At 36.0% G+C, this 25,130-nt stretch overlaps 2 protein-coding genes across 4 annotated transcripts in view; one reads left to right on the top strand and one right to left on the bottom strand.

Annotated features, from left to right (window-relative positions):
• Positions 1-3,245: 3,245 nt before the first annotated feature.
• Positions 3,246-6,449, bottom strand: LOC306883490 (copper transport protein ATOX1-like). Of its 2 annotated transcripts, XR_013785359.1 has the most exons (5): positions 6,350-6,449; positions 6,103-6,175; positions 5,743-5,893; positions 4,833-5,134; positions 3,246-4,631 (listed from the first exon to the last, which is right to left on the bottom strand). XR_013785359.1 is itself a non-coding variant. In XM_079438781.1 (4 exons), exons 1-3 carry the CDS (start codon positions 6,353-6,355, stop codon positions 5,769-5,771), a joined length of 204 nt encoding a protein of 67 aa, XP_079294907.1. In that variant the 5' UTR covers positions 6,356-6,449; the 3' UTR covers positions 4,154-5,134; positions 5,743-5,768. The 2 variants fall into 2 exon arrangements, 1 of the variants encoding a protein (XP_079294907.1); XM_079438781.1 differs by having other exon boundaries at positions 4,154-5,134.
• A 2,548-nt stretch (positions 6,450-8,997) lies between these two features.
• Positions 8,998-25,130, top strand: part of LOC306883554 (proton-coupled amino acid transporter 1-like) — a 38,651-nt gene continuing 22,518 nt past the window's right edge. For both annotated transcript variants that reach the window (XR_013785365.1, XM_079438891.1), the window contains exons 1-11: positions 8,998-9,179; positions 10,474-10,583; positions 11,318-11,429; positions 11,506-11,596; positions 13,454-13,542; positions 13,781-13,870; positions 14,665-14,749; positions 15,199-15,417; positions 16,858-16,956; positions 17,059-17,225; positions 18,566-18,735. Coding sequence is in view for 1 of the 2 variants with exons in the window: in XM_079438891.1 (XP_079295017.1) it covers positions 10,556-10,583; positions 11,318-11,429; positions 11,506-11,596; positions 13,454-13,542; positions 13,781-13,870; positions 14,665-14,749; positions 15,199-15,417; positions 16,858-16,956; positions 17,059-17,225; positions 18,566-18,735 (1,150 nt within the window). In the remaining variant the exon portion in view is untranslated. The remainder of the gene's footprint in view (positions 9,180-10,473; positions 10,584-11,317; positions 11,430-11,505; positions 11,597-13,453; positions 13,543-13,780; positions 13,871-14,664; positions 14,750-15,198; positions 15,418-16,857; positions 16,957-17,058; positions 17,226-18,565; positions 18,736-25,130) is intronic.

Here is a 25,130-nt window from a genome sequence, read left to right as displayed (position 1 = left end):
ATGCTTCCAACTACAGGTTTGCAAATGTTTGTGTGAAATATGGTTTTAGGTAACACCAAATTGTTGAACTATGTTGGTAACGACGGAACTTGCAACTATAGTTGACTAACGAGGCTTTTGGAAAACACACCCCAGGACACTGATATCATCATACACATCTCAAATGTTGTTAGTCATTCTTAAATGCCTAAGCTGTAGTCTTTCATCAAAATGATTTGGTATAATTACCTCCCAGAACTGAATCGCATGATTGTGTTCCCAAATATCAAGCATCCGCCTCCAAACGCAAGATAACATGACAGCATTTGTTACAGTGTTTTATCTGCATGCTCTGAGGCTCAACTCATTTATTCTGTAGGAAAAAGAGCCACAGGTTTCCCCACTTGCCACATTTTTATTATTGGTACTTTGCACCATTTCCCCAGGAAGTGACTTATTTTGTGGAACACATGGAATAGAGACATTGTTTTTATTCACAAATGTTTTATGCAACATTCTAATTTTGTGCAAATTCGCTAATTTGGATAGAAACAAGACATTGCTAATATGCAAAAAAAAAAGAATGTTAACCCAGGGTTTTGGAAAGTACAGTGTGAAACCCAGGGTTATCAAGGATCCAGAATTGTTAACCCCATATGAGCAGTTTGAAACATGAAGCAAAAGAATTCAGGATTCTGTTTACTAGGGTTTAGAATGAGCAAGGGTTAACTTTTTCAAGTGTGAAAAGCTTGATTTAGCAAGAAGCAAATCTGGGATCTAAAATCTAATTATAACTGAAAAGAAAGAACCTCAGAAAGAATTTAAGAACAACAGAAAAATGCAAAAACATGAGAACGTTAACTAGACTTTTAGACAATACACATTATATTTAAGACAGAAATTAAATGACTTCAATTAGAGAGATTACAATTTTCAGGCTAAGAACTGCAAAATGATCAGTCCTAATTTTCCCTTTTTTAATTTTTCCTCCTTCATTTTCTCTCCAAATGCGTGAGCAACACTTTTATCATCTCAAAGCAGCTCATTTTTAATCAGTTATTTTTAAAATGACATTCCTGGAGGCCAGTTATTCCGTAATAATCCCCACAAGGAGCATTCGATACAGAAGACATTTAATACATTTGACAGCGCCGATGACAAGAATATTAAGAGTGGAAATATGATATCATAAAAATGTCCTTGTGTTGCCACCTCAGCAGCTTTCTTCTGAAATCTGAATGGAATGAATAATCCAGAGAGTCTTCCTACTAAACATCATTTAAAGACAGAAATTAAAGCAGCAATTAATCAAACCCCAGTGTTCATAATTAGCATCAGTTTTGGCTCCATCTGTTAAGCTTTTTAATAGCTAATTTAGCACATAACTAATAACTGCAAACCTGTTATAATTTACTCATGGACTATATAAATTGAGGGCAATGGTTTCATTTTTACCCATGCACACTGCAAAAATAAAATAATAAAAAAATAATAATAATCTGATTGCTCAAATTATTTTGAGCTCAGTGAATAAATAAATAAAATGAATGAAGAAATAAATTAATCTGTGATTCAAAAGTTGTTAAGTAAGTCATTTCTTATTTTATTTCTAATTTTTGAAAACGCTGGACATTTGTTGAGAAGACTGCACTTTAATTAGAAAACGGTGTGCTGTACTGCTGTGCTTCTGCTATATTGGATGCTTCTTGCCTTGATGAGTGCATGATTACACTTGTCTCTACCTGCATGGCATCTCACTCTAGTCACGTCTTCCAGGCTCAAAATCTTGAGAAAGGAAGGAATTCTTTTTCAGTGCCCCAAGTGGCATTTTTTAGCTGATTTTATCCTCTGCAAAAAAAAAAAAAAAAAAAGTACTGTTTTCAGAAGCACCAAAGCGAAAAGTCCACATATTCTATAGTGCAGCAGTTGTTTGAGGCTGGATTTGGCCAGTACTCAGTTTACTGAGTGGATGCTGAGTCCTGAAACAGTATAGTTCAGTTGTGAAAGTGTTGGTGAAGCCCTGTTGTTTGAGCCTGTCACCAAATGGTTGTGTCTGAACATGATACTTTAGTGTGAATGTTTTATATGTTAATATACTTAAGTACAGCCCCAATTCCAGAGAAATCATGAATCTGTGATTTGTTAATTCTCTTCAACTTTTATTTAATTGACAAAAGTACAATGAAAAGATTTCCAAAGTTTTCACTGACCAACGTAAATGTATTTTGTAAACATGAACAAATTTTCTTTTTGACGGCTGCAACACATTCCAAAAAAGTTGGGACAGAGGCAAAATAAAAGTGAAAAGGTTATAGAATATCCACGTTAAACTGTTTTGAAACAGTTCACGGTAAGCAGGCGAATTGGTAATAAGTCAGGTATCATGTTCGGGTATAAAAGGAGCATTTCAGTCTTTGCAAGCAAAGCTGTATCATGGCTCATCACTTTGTGCCGAATTTCACGAGAGAAGTGTCAAACAAATCAAAAATCACATTTCGCAATGCAAAATAGCAAAGAATTTAGGTCTTTCACATAATATTGTGAAAAGATTCAGGGAATCCAGAGAAATCACAGTGCATGTAAGGCAAGGCAGGAAAGCTCAGTTGAATGTGCTTGACCTTTGAGCCCTCAGATTGCATTGCATAAGAAACCGTCATGCTGCGGTGTTAAATATAGCCACATGGGCTCAGGAGTACTTCAGAAAACCACTGTCATTTACCACAGTCTGCTGCTGCATCAAGAAATGCAACGTGAATATCTGTTACTCTAGGAGAAAGCTATACATCAATTCTATGCAGCGATGCTGCCGGGTTCTCTGGGCCAGAGCCTATCTCATATAATCAAAAAGACAGTGAAAATGTGTGTGCTGTACTCAGATGAGTCCACGTTTCAATTTGTTTCCGGGAAGAATGGATTTTGAGTTCCCAGTCCCAAAGACCAAAGGGACCATCCAGACTTTCATTAGCGACAGAAGCAAAAGCAAACGTCTGTCACGGTATGGGGGTGCAGCAGAGCAAACAGCATGGGTGACTGGAATATATGCATATCCTCAATTCCCAAACAATGAAACATTGTAATTAAAAGGACCGTTGATGTGACACAGTGTTAAACATGCCTCTATCCCAACTTTTTGGGAGCGTGTCACAGCCATCAAATCAAAATTTGTTCATATTTACAAAATACATTTACGATGGTCAGTGAAAACTTTGGAAATATTTTCTTTGTACTTTTGTCAATTAAATAAAGGTTAAAGAGAATGAACAAATCACAGATTCTTGATTTTATTGCATTTTACAAAATGCCCCAACTTCTCTGGAATGTTTGCATTACATGTAAAGGCAGACTTTAGTCTTCATATCACAGTATGGAGCAGACATATTGTGTCTAGTGATTTGTATCGAACGGGATTGAGACACAGTTCCTGATAGCAATCAAGGATTTACCCAGAACTGCAGATTTGTGTGGTGATACTTCATTTAATTCATGCAAAGAGAAAGAAAAATTAGTACTTGCTCTTTGTTCAAAAAAGGTCAGTAATGCATACTTCTATCCTCGTTGCATACAAGGGATTTCCTTGCCATTTACTGACTTATCCAGCCGCTAGAGATCTTTTTGATACTTGTTGCGTCTCCAGTCACACGGCCTGGATCCTGAGCATTCCTTCAGCATTTTCTCTTTTCACTAGCCATTCAACAAAAGATCGATTGTGTTGACTTCACAGCAGCATGAGTGAGCTTCCATCTCAGGTTCCATCACTTTAAACCAGGCGAGCTTTGAAAAGAATGGCAGAAGACAGTTTTACTCGTCCTTTGGATAGTTGTTGAGTGATATGTATAACTGCAACATTGCTGTAATCTGTCCAGACTGGCATCTATTCATGGAGCTAAATGGTATTGTTTCATCAGTAAATTAATATATTCTATATACAGTGTAGTTGGTAAAATTCATCTAGAAACTCGAAGGGTCCCTCATGACAGTTGTTTACTCCTGACGACGGCCCTGGTTCAGTACAGCTACATTGCCTGTCAGCATGTCCTGTGCTTTTATAGCCTACTCCCTTAGCAATTATACCAGCTTGAACAATAGAAGACAAGTCGCTGATTCACTCTTTCAGATTCTGTTCAGGTAAGAACCTGTTCTACATCAATCACAACAATACACTCACCTTAATTTTGAGGATCTGTATTCCACACACTAGACGGAGCTGATAATACACAAAAATATGCTTTGGAAATATTAGTATCTAGCAAACACCCATTTCTAATCTACAGCAGTTTGCACAGTCATTTGTATTTTAATGAAACTTTGAACATTTACATTTGTATAGTGTTTCATTGTCCCTTCCACATTCAGTACACTTAAAATATACAAAACACAATGTACATCAGTAATGATATTAATATATACATACATAACATTAATATATACATATCTCCCCGTGACAAGGGTCATTGGCCTGAAAAAGCATGCAGATTTCAGATTTAAAGAAAGCTGCATGGTTTAATGTTTTTGTTTTATTGACAGGGTAACATTGCCCCCTACTGGTGAACTGCGGGCAATTCAAAAATATAAGACAAATGCAATGTTTGCTTAAAAAAATAAAAATAATAATAATAGTGATTTTGTGCTGTAACACTGAAGCCGAGAACAAACTTAAGTTGAAAGTGCCATATATATTTAAATTTGAACCTTTTTTACGGTTAAATTGTTTTTTTTTTGTTTTTTTTAAAACATATGAATTACCTGAAATAAAAAATAAGAAACATGTATATGACTAAAATGAACAGAAAATTAAAATTAATTCAAAATATTAATAATACTAATAGTACTTTTAATTTAAACTAAAACAACACTGGTTATAGACAAACACACAGATTTTCTTTCCTCTCAGTGAATACATGAACTTTTATTTTAACATCTAGATACTTATAGAATTACAAGTACTGAATGTGTAGCAGGAAAACAACCACATTATAAACGGTTAGATTTCAACATTCTCATAATACAGAATATATAAATCAGCCTGGTAGCTACTCTTCAAGATGCTCTGCTGAACAGATTTCATTCAGTGGTCCCAAAGATGTGTAATAATGATTCATCTGATGAGTGATGAGGGAGTCCCACTTCATAATCTTCAAAGCAGCATGATTCTGACCTATTAAAACATGTTTCAATGAACCAAAGTAGAGTTGAACACAAGTCCACTTTAGGTCATCTCAAATGCAATATTTATGTGTTACAGAAACATCACCGTGATCAGAATAAAAATGACAATAAAAGAAAAACTTGAGAAAAAAATATACCTGAAAGAAAGAAGAGACCATGCACTCATAAAAACAAATATATCCAGGTATATTAAGAGTATTAAAATATACAAAAGCAGAGATAACACTTGATTTGGGAAATAACAGGAGGATGAAAACTGATGATAAAAGCATTATGTTACAGTGTACCATAAAAAACTACAACTTTGGACTTTCCAGTAAATCTTGTGATCAGACAAGACTTACTGGAAAGTCTTGAAAACTTCAGGGCTTGTTTTCAATGCTGTGATCATAAAGAAACCTAATTTGCATGTCAAACACTATTATTGAAACGTAACATATTTCTATACCAGTTAGACCAGCTACCACAACCTCATTTTACAAGACTTTAACATAATGCTTCAGTTAATATTTGTTATTAGGTTCATAAGCTGCTGTCCACACAATAAGTAGTAATTTACAAATGTATTCATTTTAATTTCAAACATCTGCTTCTCACCTTAAGAGTTTTTAATGTTTAATATTTCATTTTGGACCGATGTAGGTGACAGTTTTGCCAGTCTTTTTCAGTGTTTCCAGAAGGACATCCGTGTCTTTGTCTGACTCGATGAAGACCTTCTTGTTGGGCAGATCAATGTCAAACTTGACATCTGTTGAGAAACACAGCTGAACTATGAACTATGTTCCCACATGACAAAGCAGCACTACTAAAACAAGAAAGAAATTAAGCTGTATTTTGATGTATTTAACCAAAGTAGTTTCACTTTCACAAATAACAGGTTTGAAATAGTTAGGGCAGATAAATAAATACAATTCAATGGTCTTACAGCACTGAAATCTGAAATATTCAAAAGCATACCCAGCTTTTTAAGCACTCGAGTGACCGCACCAGAGCATCCTTCACATGTCATGTCAACAAAAAACTCGTGAGTCTGTCATGAGAAAAAAAACACACATTTTTGATTCAGTTCTATACGAGAATCAATCACCATTCACCAGCTAGCTACAAAGCTAAGTGCCTGAGCAGTTCTGCTAAATAAAAAGTAATTTTGGCAACATATACACAGATCTTTATGAGTTACATTTTAAATTAAATGTGAAATTACCGTCATAATCGATCAGATTGTCGCTGCAAGATCAAGTCTAAAGGCTCGCTTTTGCTGGACTGTCTCTAGTCTGTACAGTCAGATGATGCGCTGTTTGTTTAGGGATCATCACTAAATTACTACTATTTTCTTACAAAGTGAGGGGGAGCCCCAACATTTTCAGGTGAAAATGGGAGGAGGAGGACGATTTAATGTTAATATAATTCACAATTCATTTTAGTTCATGTCTCAAAATGTGTATTTTTGTTTGTAATTTCACAGCTGTAATATTTATATCGCGAAACGCGAATGTGCCGAATATGCTGATGTAATTACAACCGTTAAGTGATAGAGAAGAAGGAGAAGGAGGAGGAGGAGGAGGGAAAGGAGAAGGAGAAGGAGGAGGGAAAGGAGAAGGAGAAGGAGGAGGAGAAGGAGAAGGGAAAGGAGGAGAAGGAGAAGGAGAAAGAGGAGAAGGGAAAGGAGAAGGAGGAGGAGGAGAAGGGAAAGGAGACGGAGGAGGAGGAGGAGGAGAAGGAGAAGGAGGAGGAGGAGAAGAAGAAGGAGAAGGAGAAGGGAAAGGAGGAGAAAGAGAAGGAGAAGGAGGAGAAGGGAAAGGAGAAGGAGGAGGAGGAGAAGGGAAAGGAGAAGGAGAAGGAGAAGGAGAAGGAGAAGGAGAAGGAGAAGGAGGAGGAGGAGGAGGAGAAGGAGAAGGAGAAGGGAAAGGAGAAGGAGAAGGGAAAGGAGAAGGAGGAGGAGGAGGAGGAGGAGGAGAAGGAGAAGTAGGAGGAGGAGGAGGAGAAGGAGAAGTAGAAGGAGGAGGAGGAGGAGAAGAAGGAGAAGGGAAAGGAGAAGGAGGAGGAGAAGGAGAAGGAGGAGGAGGAGGAGGAGAAGGAGAAGGGAAAGGAGATGGAGGAGGAGGAGGAGGAGAAGGGAAAGGAGAAGGAGGTGGAGGAGAAGGAGAAGGAGGAGGAGGAAAAGGAGAAGTAGAAGGAGGAGGAGGAGGAGAAGAAGGAGAAGGGAAAGGAGAAGGAGGAGGAGAAGGAGAAGGAGAAGGAGGAGGAGGAGGAGGAGGAGGAGGAGGAGGAGAAGGGAAAGGAGGAGGAGGAGGAGGAGGAGGAGAAGGAGAAGGAGAAGGAGAAGGAGAAGGAGAAGGAGAAGGAGAAGGAGAAGGAGTAGGAGAAGGAGAAGGAGAAGGGAGGCCGGGGATGAGCCTCTTGTGCCTACATTGGTAAAAAAAAAAAAAAAAATAGCCGATCAGCATGGAGTGTTCACTTTCAGCGCTGAGGAGTGTTGAGAAAAGAAACCTTGCTAGGGAGGCAAATTCAGAAAATTTATTTTATGTTGATTTTCATATGTTTATGAGAACATGTAGTGCAAAACCTTTCTTGGTTTGACTGTGTAGGAAGAAATGGGCCTGGGGCTTTTAGCCTCAGATGTATGGATGACAGGGGGGTTCATAAGGGCATGTTGGGCTGAGAGACAGATGATTGGAGACGGGGGCCTTGAAGGTTATTTGGGCCCTAAATATAAAGGGAGTGGGCTTTTACTGCATGATATAGTAGAATGTTATTTACTTTCTCACCAAGTATGGAAAAGTACAGCTACGAGCTTGTGACCTTAACTGTGGATATAAGGTGAAGGAGCACCCTCCCCAGCGACCTGTGTGTTTCTGTATGGCTGTCTGACCTTCTTTGCAAAGAATAAACCTTTTCAAAAGACTAGGAGTGAGTTTGTCTCTTATGCTGATGAGAATCAGTTCAAATGGCCACAACACTAGCCTCCCTTCTGGTATATAAACCACTCATTATAGAGATGTAAATTACGTGAGATTAGTTTGAATGTCTCCCGTCGCGTTGATAATGTACGAAGTAAGTTAATTATGATGAGTAGCGATATTGAATATTTGATCGCCAACAGATTTACCAAGCTGTCATTCAAAAGGTGTATATACAAATTAAAAATAAAGGGAGAACATGCCTAAGCTTGATATAGGCTACAGCAGTCGGCTTAATTAAATGGCACAACAGGCAGCTCTCTTTTAACACAGACTTTTAAGAAGGGATGGATATTTGCTTCAAGTGATAGGTCAGGTGAAATTGTATTATCTTTGCCTTTTCTGACTAAAAGCAACCAAAAAGCCATTTTAAAGTGGTTAAGCAAATAAGTTAATAATATTAGGGATCCCCAGACCAATTAGTGTGTCTCCTCTATTTTAAAACCCACGAGCCACCACTGCCACTAAGTATACGTTCATATATCCGCTCAAACTTCACATATTGTGAGAGACTGTGCTATACTAGTTGTCATGTATGTTTTAAGAGTCAATGAGTTAAAGCATTTTAAACACACAAAATAATTTTTAGACGATCCCTTATTTCCCTGCCGGTACAAAATAATATAATTGATTGAAATAAAATAAAATAAAATATAACAAAAATACAGTAAAATAAAATATATAAGTGTGGTTTGAAGTACTACTATATTATATCGAATGCTACAGTAGATTCTCTCGCGACATTGTTTTAACATAATTTTTTTTTATCAAAGCCGCAACATGGCATGTGAATAAAAGTTAAAAGCTAAGCTTTTTTAATTTAAAAAAGAAAAAAGAAAAACATAATGATTAGTGAGTTTGTTGGTTTGCTGTGAAGTGAGATCAGCTGACTGACACGCTGCTGGTGGTCATGTGACCCAATAAACTCAGTCTCAGAAGAGAGCGGTTTCAAATCATAGCATGTCCGCTTATCTGTACCCTTCTGTACGGTCATAGCATACCCGGCTTCAGATATGGACTTTATGATGTTAATATAGTAGATCTTTTATAATACATCGTTTAACTGTGCTGACGGTAAGTACAAATCTGTCATGTAGCACGACATTAGCACGGTTGTTGTGATAGCATTCACTGTCGAAGGCTAAAGGATATATCACTGGATATTTATGAAATGCTTCCTATTTATGTGTTTACTCTTGTCGTGTATATGGAAATAATAGACTGGGTGTTCCCCTGGTAGAAAACAGTGTAAGTTACAGTAAATGTGGCTCTTCTGTACTGCTGTATGTTTACAGTAAGCTTTCATTTGTTAACGTTAGTTGTCAAAAACTGTTAAATTAGTTAATCGAGCAATTGAATGAACTAACGAACAAATAATGAAGTTATATTTTTACTATCATATACAAATATTAATGAGGTCATGCTAGCTAGTGCATGTTTTAATGTCAAATGAGATCTTATTGCACAATGTTACGATGCTTTGCAGCTCCAGTATGTCAGTGTTATTTCTGAAGCTGTTCAAATAAACACTGATTTGAGATTTGACTGCACTGAATATAGCTGCTTTGCATTATCATATGATAGCATGGTTGTTCATGCACACCTAATTATTTTTTTATCTTGAAACATTCACAGCTTCAGGTTATAATTATATCGTTAGCGACATATTTATAAAAGCCGAGTCTGATTGTTGTTGTGTTTTAATTTTAATTTTGTTAGGTTTTACTGTTCTTGTGGCTGAATTGTCTCTCGTGAGGTTCCGCATATGTGTGGTTTGGCATGATTTCAAATAGTTGTGACATCTTTTTGACTCGTACAACTGGTGTATTTCACCCTCATATAACCACCCTGTCTTTTCCGATACAAAACAGTGTATATAAGATAATGCCATCCCCTCAGAGGATGCCAATACTCAGACAACATACAGAATTACCAAATTTTGCCATAAGTTAAATATATTAAGCAATATATAAATATATTATGGAAACTTAAATTCCCGTAGAGCTGCTTTGCAACGATTTGTATCGTAAAAAGCGCTATACAAATAAACTTGAATTAGAATATAGAGTTTGCAGCTTTCATAAAAAGCATATTTGACAAAACATTAATAAATGTTTTCTCTGCATGCGTAATAATAGAAATGGTGGCCGTGAGTGATGCTGTAGTTCATTTGTGAAATTGTCACACAGCCATATTAAAGTGTCAGATATAACTAATGTTGATTGCATACTATCGTTTGAAATCCTCGTATTGTTTTTAGCCCCAAGAGACGATAGAGAATATAATGATGACGCAGAAAGGGCACATTGTGCGTCATTGGTGTGTTCTGGGAAGGCTATTAACTCTGTTCTTTTGTCTGCGATCACAGAGCCTGTAGATGCAGCGTCTCCGCAGGGAAGCTTTTGATCAGTGAAGCTATCAGTGGCAAATTACACCCCACCAAAGCAAGCATGGCCTCTGATATCAACTATCAGGATGGTAAACCAATTTCCTTTGCATTATGTGACACTGATTGTGATCTTTATTTATTTTATTTTATTGATTTTTTTTTTTTTTTTTGTGGCTAAGCTTAAAATAAAAAAATATTTTTTAAAGAATTTGGACTTTTATTCAGCAAGGACACATTACATAGGTCAAAAGTATAGTAAAGACATTTATAATGTTGCAAAAGTTTTCTGTATCAAATAAATGCTCTTCTTTTGAACTTTCAATTCATCATAGTGTCCATAATTTATTCAACTATTTTCAGAACGGATTATTATGAATATTTCTTGAGCTGCAAGTATTATATAGAATGATTTCTGTAGGATCATGTGACACTGAAGCTTACTTTAGTATCATTGGCATACTATTTATTTATTTATTATTATTGTTATTTGAATTAGTTTGTATTTTTACTTTCTTTCTATTAAATGTGTCTCTTTAACTCTAATAACCCTGGGCTACTTATGCTGAAAATTTATGCTTTACCATCATATGAATAAATTACATTTTAAAATATATTACTGTAGAAATCAGCTATTTGAAATTGTAATAATATTTTACTGTTTTTAGTGTATTTTTGATCAAATAAATGCAGCTTTGATGACCATAAGAGACTTATTTAGTAAAAATTAAGCAGTCTTACACACCCCAAACGTTTGAAGGGTAGCATGTGTTTTTTGTTCAGTGTTTAAGATCATGTTAAAGCTATATTTGTGTGTTGGTTCAAGGCCCAGACCTTTCTAGAAGAGATGAGAGGCGCGCTGAAGATGAGCCCATCCTTTCACCCGGTTCCCTACGACAGACAGAATATGAACGAATCGGAGGAAGAACAGGATCCTCGTAAGCATCTTCACCTATTAAAACTTTCATGTTCTTAGACTTGTTTTAATATTGTGTTAATTTGTTTTTTGTTTAGGTTTTCTCAGACTTTAATTCATTTACTTAAAGGAAATATTGGTACGGGACTCCTCGGCTTGCCTCTGGCTGTCAAGAATGCAGGACTCCTGGTAGGACAGAAAATTTAATTTGGAGATGAATGCTCACTATATTATATTTTTAACTGCTGTGACCTTGTGTTCTGGTTACCTTTTATAAAATCGTATATCATTGCATTAAAACGTGTATAGTTGCACGTCTTCTCTCTGAGCTTTATCTTGTTCTTGTGTCAGCTGTATGTACTTATCTGAACATGATCTACTTATGTCAACAGCATCATGTCAGCCTTTCATTTTCATTTCTCTCACGTTTCTCATAAGTCTCATGATTTTGAAGAACTTCCACACCTAGCACACCTTTTGGTTTTTGAAGAGACAATGCAGTGTTTGCTCGTGTAGCACATGCAGTACACCCGTTCATGAATAAAAAGAGACAACCTACAGTCAGTGTGCAGAATTAAAATATAGTTCAAATGATTTTTTTGTGGTCTTCTTTGCAAGCAACAAATTGCTGAGCGCCCTCTTTCTTAGACTTCTCTTTTTGTATATGATGCAGCTGCACCATTAAGGCGTGCTTGTGTCATTGCACTGCTGAGCCGTGTTTTCAGCCTCTGAAGACCTCTAAAACCTCTCAGCATCAGCTGAGGACACAGGAACAACAAGACACAATCTGACAAGTGTTTGCAGCGGATCAAAGATGCCAGACGTGTGGACACGTCCCTGAAGGATGCTTTCTGCTTCACTGCCAGACTTGAATATTATGCTTTGACCTTTTTGTCAGTTGCTTTGTGCAGTTACAGATGTAGTTGCACGCCATTGTTACTATTCCTTATCTTATAAAACCCTTCCTCACAAATTGGAAATGCAATAACCTGTCAGTAATGACATTCATAATGTTATAATGTTTATCAAATCATCCTAAAAATCCGTTTCCACAAAAATATTTAGCAGCAAAACTGTTTTCAACATTGATGATAATCACAGGAATAAATTACATTTTAAAGGGGTCCTATTATGCTCTTTTAATAAGTCTTGATTTTGTTTTGGGGGTGTACTAGAACATGCTCTCATGCTTGGTGGTTCAAAAATCGCATTATTTTTCACATGATATACAATACCTTTCTCCCCAGCCTGACACAAACGTCTCGATTAGTTCCGGGTTTGATGAACGCCTGCCTACCTTCTGAAAAACGAAATGTGTTGTGATTGGTTAGTTGTCCCAGTGTGTTGTGATTGGCGAACAGCTTAGACGGTGTTTCAGTATTGCCCCGCCCCTTGCCAGAACAGCAAGAGAGTGAGGTTTTCTCGGTAACGCTGTACACAAAGCAGAGCTCTGCTCAGAAACGCTGCTTTATCAGACATTATATGCAAGATGAAATGAAAATGACATCCAAAATTTTCTGAAAATAGTTGGTTTCCTCCGGAAATACAGTGATATAAAAACACCCGCACTGGGTTTCGATTTTGAAACATGCAGTGCTCAAGCAAACGTTCTCCCCAACCATTCAAATTTCCATAGGCGGGATTTAAAATTTGTGATGTCACAAATACCGGAAAACAACACTGTAGTCCAAAAGAGCCGTTCGTTGTAGTTCTTAAAAAGGGATTTTTTAAAAACGAAATATCTCCCTTTGGAGTGGACTTTGAGCTTTGTAAATTTGTAGATCGTTTTATGCCCAAACATACACACTGACCAAAATTCAAAAAGTGAAAAAGCATAATAGGACCCTTTTAAATTAGATCAGTTGAAATCAGGAGAAGAGCCATGACCCACTGTGTTAACATGTTGAGTGCCATGTTAAGGCACTAAACCTCAGACTGTTCCTGGTGGGCTGTATTTGAAATTCATGTTGTGTAAAATGCTTTACCCAAATTTTCTAGTTGATGAAACATGCTTTATCTTACTTTCTCTCTCTTCTCATTTTGCAGGTGGGGCCTTTAAGTCTTCTGGCTATGGGAATCGTGGCTGTTCATTGCATGACCCTCCTTGTGAAATGTGCACATCATCTAAGTGCAAAGTAAGAATAAACGGCTTGATTATTTTTACAAATGCTGCCCCTCATGTTCTTGACAAGATTTTTGATGCCTAACATCTGTTTTGTATTCTGTCATGGCAAATTTTAGTGTATTTTCTTTTGTCATTTCCTTTTATAGCTATCTATCTATCTATCCCTTCCCTACCTACCGCACGCAGTTGACTGATAAATCACACACATTTCTGTCTGTTTTTCTAAATGAAATGTTGTCTATATTTAGGATGGGCAAGCCCTTTCTTTCCTACGGAGATGCAGTGGAGTATGGCATGGAGAATGTGTCGTGGCTGAGCAGACACTCTTTGTGGGGAAGGTACAGTAACTGAACGTCTGTGTTTCACTGCTTACAGGGCAGTTTTTAAATTCAGCACTATGTTAAAGTTGACTTGTGTTTGTGCTGTTCTCACCATAATCTTTAACCATTTGTCACATGAGACTCTCAGCACCTGATCTCTGTGCAACCTTACCGTTTCACATCTTGCACATGATGGCACACATACATAATGTTATTATAAGACCATTTGCTCATCTGTGGTATGAAATATTTCCTGTCATATTTTAAAAATGCATTTTCTAATATTATATATGAAAGGAAACCACACATTTTAAGATGTTTATCAGATGTATGCAATAATTAAGACAGTGCTTTCTAGATGGGGATTAGATGTACACTACCAATCAAGTTTGGGGTGGTGAGATTTTTGAAAGAATTGTCTTATGGTCACCAAGGCTGCGTTTATTTGATCAAAATGCAATAAAAATATAGTGAAAAATAAAACTTTTTATTTGAATGTAATTTCCTATTTCAAAGCTAAATTATTCGTCTTTGTCACATGATCCTTCAGAAATCATTCTTGTAGGCTGATTTGCTTTTCAAGAAACATATTATTATTATTATTATTATTAATGTTGAAAACCGCTGTGATGCTGCATATTTTTGATGAAACTGTTATTCTTTGAGTAGAACAGCATTTATTTGAAATAGAAATGTATTTAATGTCACTTTTGATCAATTCGATTCATCCTTGATTAATAAAATTAATAATTTTTTAAAAGGAAAATCTTACTGATATAGATTTGTTTCGGTTTCTGTTTTTTGGCTTTCAGGCGTGTGGTGAATCTGTTCCTCAACATAACCCAGCTGGGTTTCTGCTGCGTTTACTTCGTGTTCCTCAGTGACAATGTCAAACAGGTGAGACTGCTTCAAATACAGAAGAAGAGATTTTTTTTTTTTTTTTTTTTTTTTAGATTTGAATAAAGATTTTGTCCACATTAAGAAAAATACTCTTCAGAACCGCACAGTATAATGTCCTTTATTGTCATATTACAAAAAAAATAAGAAACCACAGAAAACAATAGTGTTCATGTTGGCCAACTGATAGAACATGTGAATTTGCAGTGAACTTATAAACTTTAACAACGTAATATATTGTTATTTTTGGATAAAAGCTTTTCCCAAAATTCTGAAATGTAAATTCAACAGAAATACTGTGAGTAAATTTCTTTGCTCTCCACAAGAGGGCAGCACTGCTTTTCAGTTCACTTGATTAAAAATATGTGCTTCCTTTTAAATTATTTCATATTGTTAAAGGATGATTGTTACACCGTAAAGGAATCTTTCCATTGACTTGCACATTGTAGGTGGTTGAGACTGCAAACGGGACGACCTCGAATTGTCACAACAACGAAACGGCAGTGATTGTCCCCAGCTACGACTCTCGCCTCTACATGCTCTTCTTCCTGCCCTTTATCATCGTGTTGGTGTTTATCCGCAACCTCAAGTACTTGGCCCCTCTGTCATTTGTAGCAAACCTTTCCATGTGTGTCAGCCTGATCCTCATATACTACTACTGTCTGACGGTAAGACACATTAAACACACACTTAATATGGGGGAAGTGTATCAGTGTATGGCCTGAATTGCATTGCATGATTTTTCATAGTGATTAGTGTCATATATGATACATACTTAATATTCAACATCCTGGGTTGACCAAAAAGTATTTAAACACTTAAGCCACATTATGTATGAATGCATTACGAAACAAAATATTAAACCAAGTGTTGTTTATTTTAAACCCATATATAGCCCAGATACACTTTTCAAGCAGTTTGTTAGGTTTGAAACAATAGATACTTTGCTCCAAGCAATCCTTAGGACCAAGCCCTCTCCCCAGGCTGCTGATTGAGTCTCAGATGTTATGGATGAAGAGTTAAGTGTCAATGACAGGTTTCAGGGTTGTTTTTTAGAGCGCATTTCATATTGAACTACTTAAAATGTCTTGAATCAGACCCTGCGTCTGTATTCGGCATTGCAGCTACTGAGAAACAAGCAAGAAGGTAACACATTTTTTCAGGAAGGAAAGAAAATGTGTCATGGTGGAAACAGCGGGCTAGAGATTGCAAAGTGGTTTGTTGTTTGGAAAACATTTTTTTGTAAAGAGCCAAGGGTTTCAAAAATGCTTGCAGAGCTGCCAAAGAACATAAAACATATCCTCTAAATGCATCTTGAACATCATCAATGTGAATTTATACTGCGACTTAAAGACATGATTTCATTTGTATAACATTTGTACGCCAAAAATTGTTTACTTAACATCTGATTTATACAGTGTGTCACAAAAGTCTGAGAATTATTTATCAGGCAATATGACCAGTTTGTTATGGTGTATAATTAATAAGAAATATTTAAGATGATGACTGTCTAACTATACTGTGAAAAAAGTTTGGGGTCAGTAAGATTTATTCGATTTTTCTGTAAGAAAGAAATTAAACCTTTTATATATCAAGGATGCATTAAATTTATTAGTAAGGGACGGTAAAGAGTTTTATAATTTACAAATATTTCTATTTCAAATAAATGCTGTTCTAGTCAACTCTCCATACATCGGTAAATCATGAAAAAACATGGTTTGCACAAAAATATGAAGCAGCACAATTGCTTTCAACATTGATAATAATCAGAAATGTTTGTTGAGCAGCAAATCAGCATATTAGAATGATTTCTGAAGGATCATGTGACACTGAAGTAATGATACTGAAAATTCTGCTTTGATCACAGGAATAAATTACATTTTAAAACATTCAAATAGAAAACAACTCTTTTAAACAATAGTAATATTTTAGTTTTACTGTATTTTGATAAATGCAACAGAAAAAAGAGAAAATGTTAAATATTAATTGTCTCTGACTTTTTGAACTCCACGATACAATCATGTGAACTTTTTTTTTTTCCTTTTTGAAATGTTCACCGTGTCACAAACTGTCAGACATTCTTTTCTATTCTTGCTTTGCCTTGTCAGAATATCCCAAACCCTATCAACCTCCCGCTGGCAGGAAGAGCAGTTGACTATCCTCTCTTCTTTGGAACAGCAATTTTCGCCTTTGAGGGAATTGGAGTTGTAAGTTTTTCTTTTGTTCTGAGATTATGTTTGTCACCACAGAAATATTATTCAAGTGAAAAAGGTTCAATTCAAAATGTTGTCATACTCGATCTTCATCAGGTGCTACCACTTGAGAATAAGATGCAGAATCCCAGAAACTTCACCACGGTCCTGTATCTCGGCATGGGCATCGTCACCACCCTCTACATCACCCTGGGCACCATCGGCTACATCGGCTTCGGAGAGCATATTCGGGGCAGCATCACATTGAATTTACCGTTGTGCTGGTGAGTGCCAGGGGATCTTTAAAGGTGACCTATCATTCCCCTTTTTACAAGGTGTAAAATAAGTCTCTGATGTCCCCTGAATGTGACGTTTTGGCTTAAAATACTCCACAGATTTTTTTTTTATAGCTTGGTAACGTTGCCACTTTTAGGGTCCCTTTAAATGCAAATGAGCTTGTGCTCCCAGCCCCCTTTTCAGAAGAGCATTGGTATTGATTCCTCTTTCAGAATCAACTTTTGGGAAAATCATTAAAATCATTTAAGCACGGCTAGCCGTTGATTATCCCTTACTAGTCCCACTTTATATATTTATATTTTGTTTAATATGATAATTATTAATAAAAAGCATACTGAAACTGAAATCATGCAAGACATTACAAAATAATACACAAAAGCTTTGTCATTAGAGATATGAAGTACATTATAATTATTTACAGTGATTTTAAACTAATATTTTCACCATATTACTTTTTTTTTTAATTACTGTTTTACTGAAGACTGGAGTAATGATGTTGAAAATTCAGCTTTGCGTCACAGGAATTACATAAATTACATTTTGAAATAAACATGACAAATATTTTAAATTGTAATAATATTTCACACTATTACTGTTTTACTGTATTTTGCTAAATTAATAACAAAACAGTTTTTAACAGTGCAAGTGATGTGTACAATAATATACAAAAATATATTCATACAAAACATTATTATTAAAAAATATGTAATTTTTTTTTTAAACATTCATGTGTATTTTTTTTGTACCAAAACTGTTCACACCAAGTCTAACCTAGCCTTTCGAACAAAAAGGAAAAAAAACTTTGTTTTTGTTTGTTTGTTTCTACCAAAAACTCAGACTTGCTGCAATTTGGTGTACTAGATCTGGGAAATTGAAGGCAGCTTATTTCAGATGCTTTGAGGCTTACTCACTTCAAGCGAATACAAAGCAAGCATTTTGAACAGGTCACTGAGCCCACGTGACAAAAAAAGCTGACTGAAACTACTTAGAAACTGGGAACAGACCCAAATACACCCATTGACAACTCTGTTCCCTGCTGACAAACTCAAGTGCAGACGAGAAGCTGTGGACTCCATGCAAAATCGCACAAGTGTCAGTTTTGTGTCTCTATTAGCAGCAGTTTAGTGATTGTTGTGTCATTTCAGAGACACTGCTCTTTCAGGATTATTGAAGATATCAGTGATATCTGTACAATGCTTTAATTTATCATTACACTTCTCATATTTTACATTTACTCCTGATTAGAAAGACTATCTGATATTCTATGATTAGTTCAACATCAGTGGATGTAGAAATAAAAAACGTGTCTAATGTCTGTGTTCTGTAGGTTATATCAGACCGTGAAGCTGCTTTACTCTTTTGGGATCTACATAACTTATGCGCTACAGTTCTACGTGTCAGCAGAGATCCTGATCCCGCCGGCGGTGGCGCGATGCGGTCCTAGATGGGCGTTGATGGTGGACCTCAGCATCCGCGTGGTTCTCGTAGGCCTCACATGTAAGTCATGCTGCTACACAACACCTTAAAAGTTAGTTCACCCAAAAATCAAAACTAGCCCATGTTTTACTCGCTTCAAAGTATCCTAGGTGTATATGACTTTTTTTCTTTCAGACGAATCCAGGTGGAGTTATATAAAAAATGATCCTTGCTCTTCCAAGTGTTAGAATGGTAGTAGGCGGGTGTTCAACAGTCCAAAAGACGTCAAATAAAGTACATCCATCCATAATAAAAAGTGCCTCACACTAGGGGTGCAACGGATCGTAGATGATCCGTACGGACCAGACCCCACGGTTTGGCTCGCATGTGATTCGCGGGTTAACAGTTAAGGTTAACCATCATTTGCACGTGTTTTGTCTTGCCAATCTACCCATTCAAACAATTTTAAACCATTAAGCAAAAGCGTTTTATTTATTTATTCTTTTTTTTTTTTTTTTTTTCCGCTGCCGCACACACACAGAGAGAGAGGCGTGATTCAGACTGTGCAATTCACACCGATTGATTCCTCTTTCACTTCTCTTTGAACAGAAACGTACACACAAAGTTATGTTTAAATCCCCTTTTTGGCAAGTATTCTGGTAAACACAGTTGGTTATGTCTTAAGTGAACCGAAACAGCTGAGAAAGAAACCGGATGTGTGTCAGTATTAGGTAGGCTACGTGCATTTGGTCTTAAAGAGACAGCAGCCAATAAATACCTGCAGTGAAGAGCAATATTGTGTTATTTTACAATTAATTATTACATTTCTGCACCTGAATACTAGTGTTACTGACTTTATATTCATCCATGCTTGTAATTGTTCTTGTTTTATTACTGACTTTATTAGTTCAGCTAGTAGTTTTTGCTGTGGTATAGAAGTATTTAAAGTAAGCTTTGTAAGCGTTTGTAAGAAAAATATCCATATTTAAAACGTTATAAGTGTGCAGTGCACGTGTCTATGATTAGTGACATTGAGCTGCTTGCGTCAAAAGTCAGAAGCGTTTTCAACGGCTCATTTGTTCAAGGTTGTTCAGCCACTTCACAGAGCATTTGTCATTGTTAGAAGTCTATTTTTACCTTTTGTCACTTTTTCTGAAACAAGCCGGACCTTGAACACAACAGCGAATGTTTTCCGCGTGTGACTCAGCCGTGCGATTGCTATCCGGATGGGGTGTTGAAAATGAGGTTTGTGTTTTGATTGTATGAAGTAGGTGGGTTGTATAGGGTGGTTGGGTAGTGCCTCTTTATCTGTAAATGAAGGAAATCATGACTTCGTTGTGAATGGCTCACGTGCTCAACCAGAGCACTCTACTTACAGGACAACAGCCTAGGGCCTTTAAATATCTTTTTAGAAATATTGATTTCCTTTCAAACCTGAGGTTGTTAATTCCTGTTTGACACGTGAGGTGTGATCTCACATGAGCAGCAGCTGATAGTGTTTTCTTCACTTGGAGGCAGTCTTGAACACTCCTTCATCTTGTTAACACAGCTTTCACTTATATGAGTCGCCTATCAATCTTAATATACTTTACTTAGTCTCAGGTATCACACCAACATTTCTTACACCACTTTTTCTTTTTTTTGAGTGAAACCTTTGTCAAGAACATTCAATGATATATTTTTAAAACTATAAAAACATGCACAAATCATTTAGATGGTAGATTATTGTGGAGTCGGATGTGCAGCTGTGAGATTATATTTGTTTATTAGTTAAATTGAGCATTGTAAACTTTTTTTTTTTTTTTTTTTTTTTTTTATGTGATAATGTCACAGGTGGCAGGGGCCAGAAGAGATGGGCCCTTCGTGTTTAAATCGCCCAAGGCATTGTGCTTGACGTTTATTTACCTTTTTGAGAGTAGAAGTGAATTAAAATGTCATGTGACACATTAGCTGTGATGTGAAATGTAATGCATGTTTGTCTCCTCACCAGAATGTTTTTTCATACATGTGAACAAGTGTGATAGTATTGGATATTATTTAGCAGAATGAAGAAAACTGACTTCAGATGACTCACCCTTAAGTTCTTCCAAACCTGTATGAGTTTCTTTCTTCAGTTGAACACAAAAGATGAAAGATATTTTGAATATTATTAACTAAACAGTTGACGGCAGCCATTGACTCCTAAAAAATATACTATGGAAGTCAATGGTTACCGTAAATCGTCAACATTCTTCAAAATATCTTCTTTTCTGCTCAACAGAAGAAAATATAGGTTTGGAACAACTTATGACAGAATTTTCATTTTTAGGTGAACAATCCCTTTATGACTTTTCTCTTTCATAGAAACATATCGCTCTATGCGCTGCACTTTTAATAAAAGAGCTAACAAATAGAAAGGAATATGCTAACAGTTCACAGTGAGTCAAGGTGTTCACGTTTAATGAAATGGCAAGAATAAAAACCTGTGTTGTTATTCATTGCTTTCAGCACATAATTGAGAGTGCATAACAATCCAAGGCAAGCTGCCTTAAGACGTTTCCTTGAAAAGGCAAAATTGTAAAAAATAAAGTGTAGTTCAATCTTTCTTTTTGCACCCATTTCACTGGAAGAAAAGTTATGAATCAGGAATGTTCAATAGCACCCAGCCATTGTTACAGGTTATTAAGTTACTCATTTTACTCCAGTCTCAAGTAATATCTTTTTTTTTTTTTTTTTTTTTCAAATATGCATTAAATTGAACAACCCTAAGACTGAATAAACTAGCAGCCAAAAATTGTTTCTCTGTGTAAACATCAGGGTTGTGATTTAGCAGATCAATTACAGGGTGGAAGGCCTGTGATTGTGGCTCAGCTTTCTGAATATTAATCACACGGGATGAAGATGCTGTCAAGGCACCTTCACAGTTCATCACGCTTTGCCCTGGGCAGTTACAAATGGGCATGTCCAGGAGTACCTAATCAAAGCTTGTTGTCATTTTTTTTTAGTCCTTCATCTCGCCCTCCATTTGAATGTCACTGACTTCGGGTCAAAATTGTGGAGCCAACAAATACATTTGTACTAAATACAGTTAAGTTCACAGTCCTTCCTGTCACAGCTGTCATATGTACTTCTGTCTGATTTTATTTTATTTTTATTTTTCACTGCAAAAAAATTTCTTGTCTTCTTTCTTTAAAACAACTTACAGTACTTGAATCAAAACTGCATAAAATTGATGTTTTTATAGCATAATTGTCCATGTGATTTTGTTAAAACTTGTTTAAAAAATTTTTTGCAAGTTTTTGCAACATTGATATTTATAATAAATGTTTCTTGAGCAGCAAATTAACATATTAGAATGATTTCTGAAGGATCATGTGACACTGAAGAATGGAGTAATGATGCTGAAAATTAATTCTGCTTTGATCACAGAAATAAATTACATTTTAACATATATTACAATAGAAAATAGACATTTTAAATTGTGTATATAGAATCTGACAGTATTACAGTTTTTAATGTATTTTTTGATTCATTAAATGCAGCCTTGGTGAGTTGCTAAAAATCTTGCTGAATTCAAATTTTTAAATGGTAGTGTACATAAAAAAAATAATTAAAAAAAGCAGTTCAAAATGCCGTTTAGTGAGGTTTAGGCCTAAAATAAGAGCAACAATCAATCAATAAATTGGGGGAAAAAACAATTAACTTAATAAACTTAAACGCAAGTATTGATATGCAAATTTTGAGGAATTTTAAAGTCCTGAAATTAAATAAGCAAAAAAACAATAAATAAAAAAAATGTTTTTTAAGGTGTCCTTGTTACAGTGCAATTATACGTTAAGTACTGAGTAATATTAATTAACTAAATTTACTTACTGTATGGTTAGAGTTAGGATTAGGGTTTGGTTTAGGGTTACTTGTATGTAATTATGATAAATGTATTGTTATTATAATAGTAAGTACATGTAACAAGGACAGCTTATAATAAAGTTTTACCTGTTTTGTTTTTTGAGATTTTACCATAGATTGAACTCTCATTGCAACAACCCCTCGATACTTCAGTCTTTGTGTTTTCCAACTTTGTCCTGATTTGCAGCATCTCCAGAAAGTTTTCAGTCCATTGGGATGGTCTCAGTGTAAGCATAGAATAAAGTACAGCGTTCTTCTGTCTGCTCAGCAATTTGCATCAATATTCACTCTGTAGCATTACTGTCTGAACGCGTTTCCTTCCTTTTCTAATTCTGAATCCAAAATCAAACACTGGAGAAAATCCGCGTTGGTTTATTGAGGGCAGACAGGATGTGGTTGGCAGTGCCTTTGTCTTTGAGATGAAGAGAGACCAAGAGTGTGCAGCATATGACATCTGATTCAAAGATCTCCAGAGAGAAGCTAGAGGGCTTCATCTAGTGTGCAGAGCTGAGGCTCTTCTTCCTTCTCGTATGATCACAAGTGTATGCAGAATCCATCAAATGCCAGCAGTGGCTGGGCTGTGCTGATAGTGCGGATGTAATAAGCATGTGTCGCAGAGAATAACGTCAGAAGACAAGAACACTGCGTTTGGCAAGAAGACTGATCCTTTATTCTTAAAGGGCTTCACTGCTGACTGACATATAGTTGGCATATAGAATTAGTTTATAGAGAGCTGTTTGCACAAAAGAATGACATCAAATCACTTCAAAAGTAGCGATTGGTTAATAAACGCATATATATATACAGTACATGCCCGAAACATGTCAAAATCCAAATATGTAGGTGAGAAAGTTGTCACAAGGGCTATATTTATAGGTGTTTCACATGTTTTAAAGGAATAGTTCACCCAAAAATGAAAATGTGTTGCAAATTTAGTCACCCTCAGGCCATCCAAGATGTAGATGAGTTTGTTTCTTCATCGGAAGAGAGAACCATCACTTGCTTACCAATGGATCCTCTGCAGTGAATGGGTGCCGTCAGAATGAGAGTCCAAACAGCTGATTTAAAAACATCCTCAATTAATCCACACCACTCCAGTCAATCAGTTAATATCTTTACACACAAATGTCTATATTTCACTGAAAAAGTAAATCGTACAGGCAGTAAATTATCACAGAACTTTCATTTTTGGGTGGACTATCCTTTTAACAATACAAAAGAATGGCAGATTTACCCCCGGTTTCGCAGATGAGGCTTAAGCCTAGTCCTAGACTAAAATGTAACTCTGAGCTGGTTCAACTGAAAGAAACTTGCACTGACTGATCTTAAAATATATCAGTGGCTTCATTTTGTCTTAAGATGCACACCAGTAATGCTTTTTCTTAGGCACGTTTATAAAAACAATTCCTTAAATGTCCTAATTGAACTATGGCCTAATCCTGGCTCGGGCTAAGCCCTGTCTATGAAACCAGGCCTTAATGTTTAAATGAGAGATTCTTCAGCTTTGTAGGAAACTGTCCTAGTTTGTTGAGTTAAAATGCTACAGAAATAGGACATATTTCTCATTGCTTCTAATCAAACAGTTTAAAGATTTAAATGCCTTAAAGGGATCTGTAGAGTGTAAAATCATCTGACACACACTGATAAAGTTTATTTTGCATGCTGTATCAGTTCTTATTAATTCATGAGCCGTTGCACAGTTTGTCTGAGTTGCGATTTATTCTTTTTAAACCAGTTTAATTGCTTCAGCATTTCTGATCATCTCTTAAGACTCATTTTAGACGGTCAGGAGACTGTTCCTGTCTGATCTGATGTTTTATTTTCCTCTCTGTGCTTAGTTTTAGTTGTTCAGGTTTTGGTGTACAGAAAAATGAAACCGGATTAAAGACTCATTTGCCATTTTTCAGATTCTTATATTGTGGTTTGATTTCAAACCAGACTTCAAAGGAAAGCATACCATCTTACATAAATGCTTTGCAAATGCTGCTTTCCTCTTTTCTCCTAAATCCTCTTTTAAGCTCTATCATTCTTTACAGTTTGATTTAATTGACATGCAAAGTGCGTTTTACATTTCAATGAGAGAAAATGGCATCCAGATCAATAATTTGAGACAATAGCAAAGGGAACTTATCTCCTCCACTTTCACCTGAATGAGAGCAATTGCTGAAGCCTGGATTTTAAGGGCGGCCAGCAGCATTTATATTGTCCATTTGTCCCTCTTAACGCTGAATAGATTGGTTAGATTGGTTCTGGCTGTGTGTATTTCAGCTGGTGCTCATGTACTCTTTTCAAAGGCTAATTGACATGTCATCATGATCAATTCTCTCTAAGAGCTAATTAACCTCTTAATGCTTGTGTAGTTGTATTGAAACATATATTTGAGATGCATATGTCTTGCTTTGTATATTTGCTTATTTTGGAGTTCAGCTGTTGTTAGACTTTATGGCAAATGCATGGTGTTTTGACATGGAAATATCACAATGTCTAGGCTATATTATGCCGAAGCACTCTTTCCATAAAATAAACTTGTGAAGCAAAGTTGAGAAACAATTTTAGTAGGTTTAAAATAATTGTCATAATATTTCAGTTAT

Source organism: Barbus barbus, assembly GCF_936440315.1.
Source record: "Barbus barbus genome assembly, chromosome: 17".
Taxonomy (NCBI): Eukaryota; Metazoa; Chordata; class Actinopteri; order Cypriniformes; family Cyprinidae; genus Barbus; species Barbus barbus.
The sequence above is the reverse complement of the archived record's forward strand: the minus strand, read 5'-3'. Positions and strand labels throughout refer to the sequence as shown.

Coding starts and splice junctions, on each gene's coding strand:
- LOC306883490 (XM_079438781.1), bottom strand. Junction 5,894..6,102: donor TCGAGTGCTTAAAAAGCTGG/GTATGCTTTTGA, acceptor GTTTCTCAACAG/ATGTCAAGTTTGACATTGAT.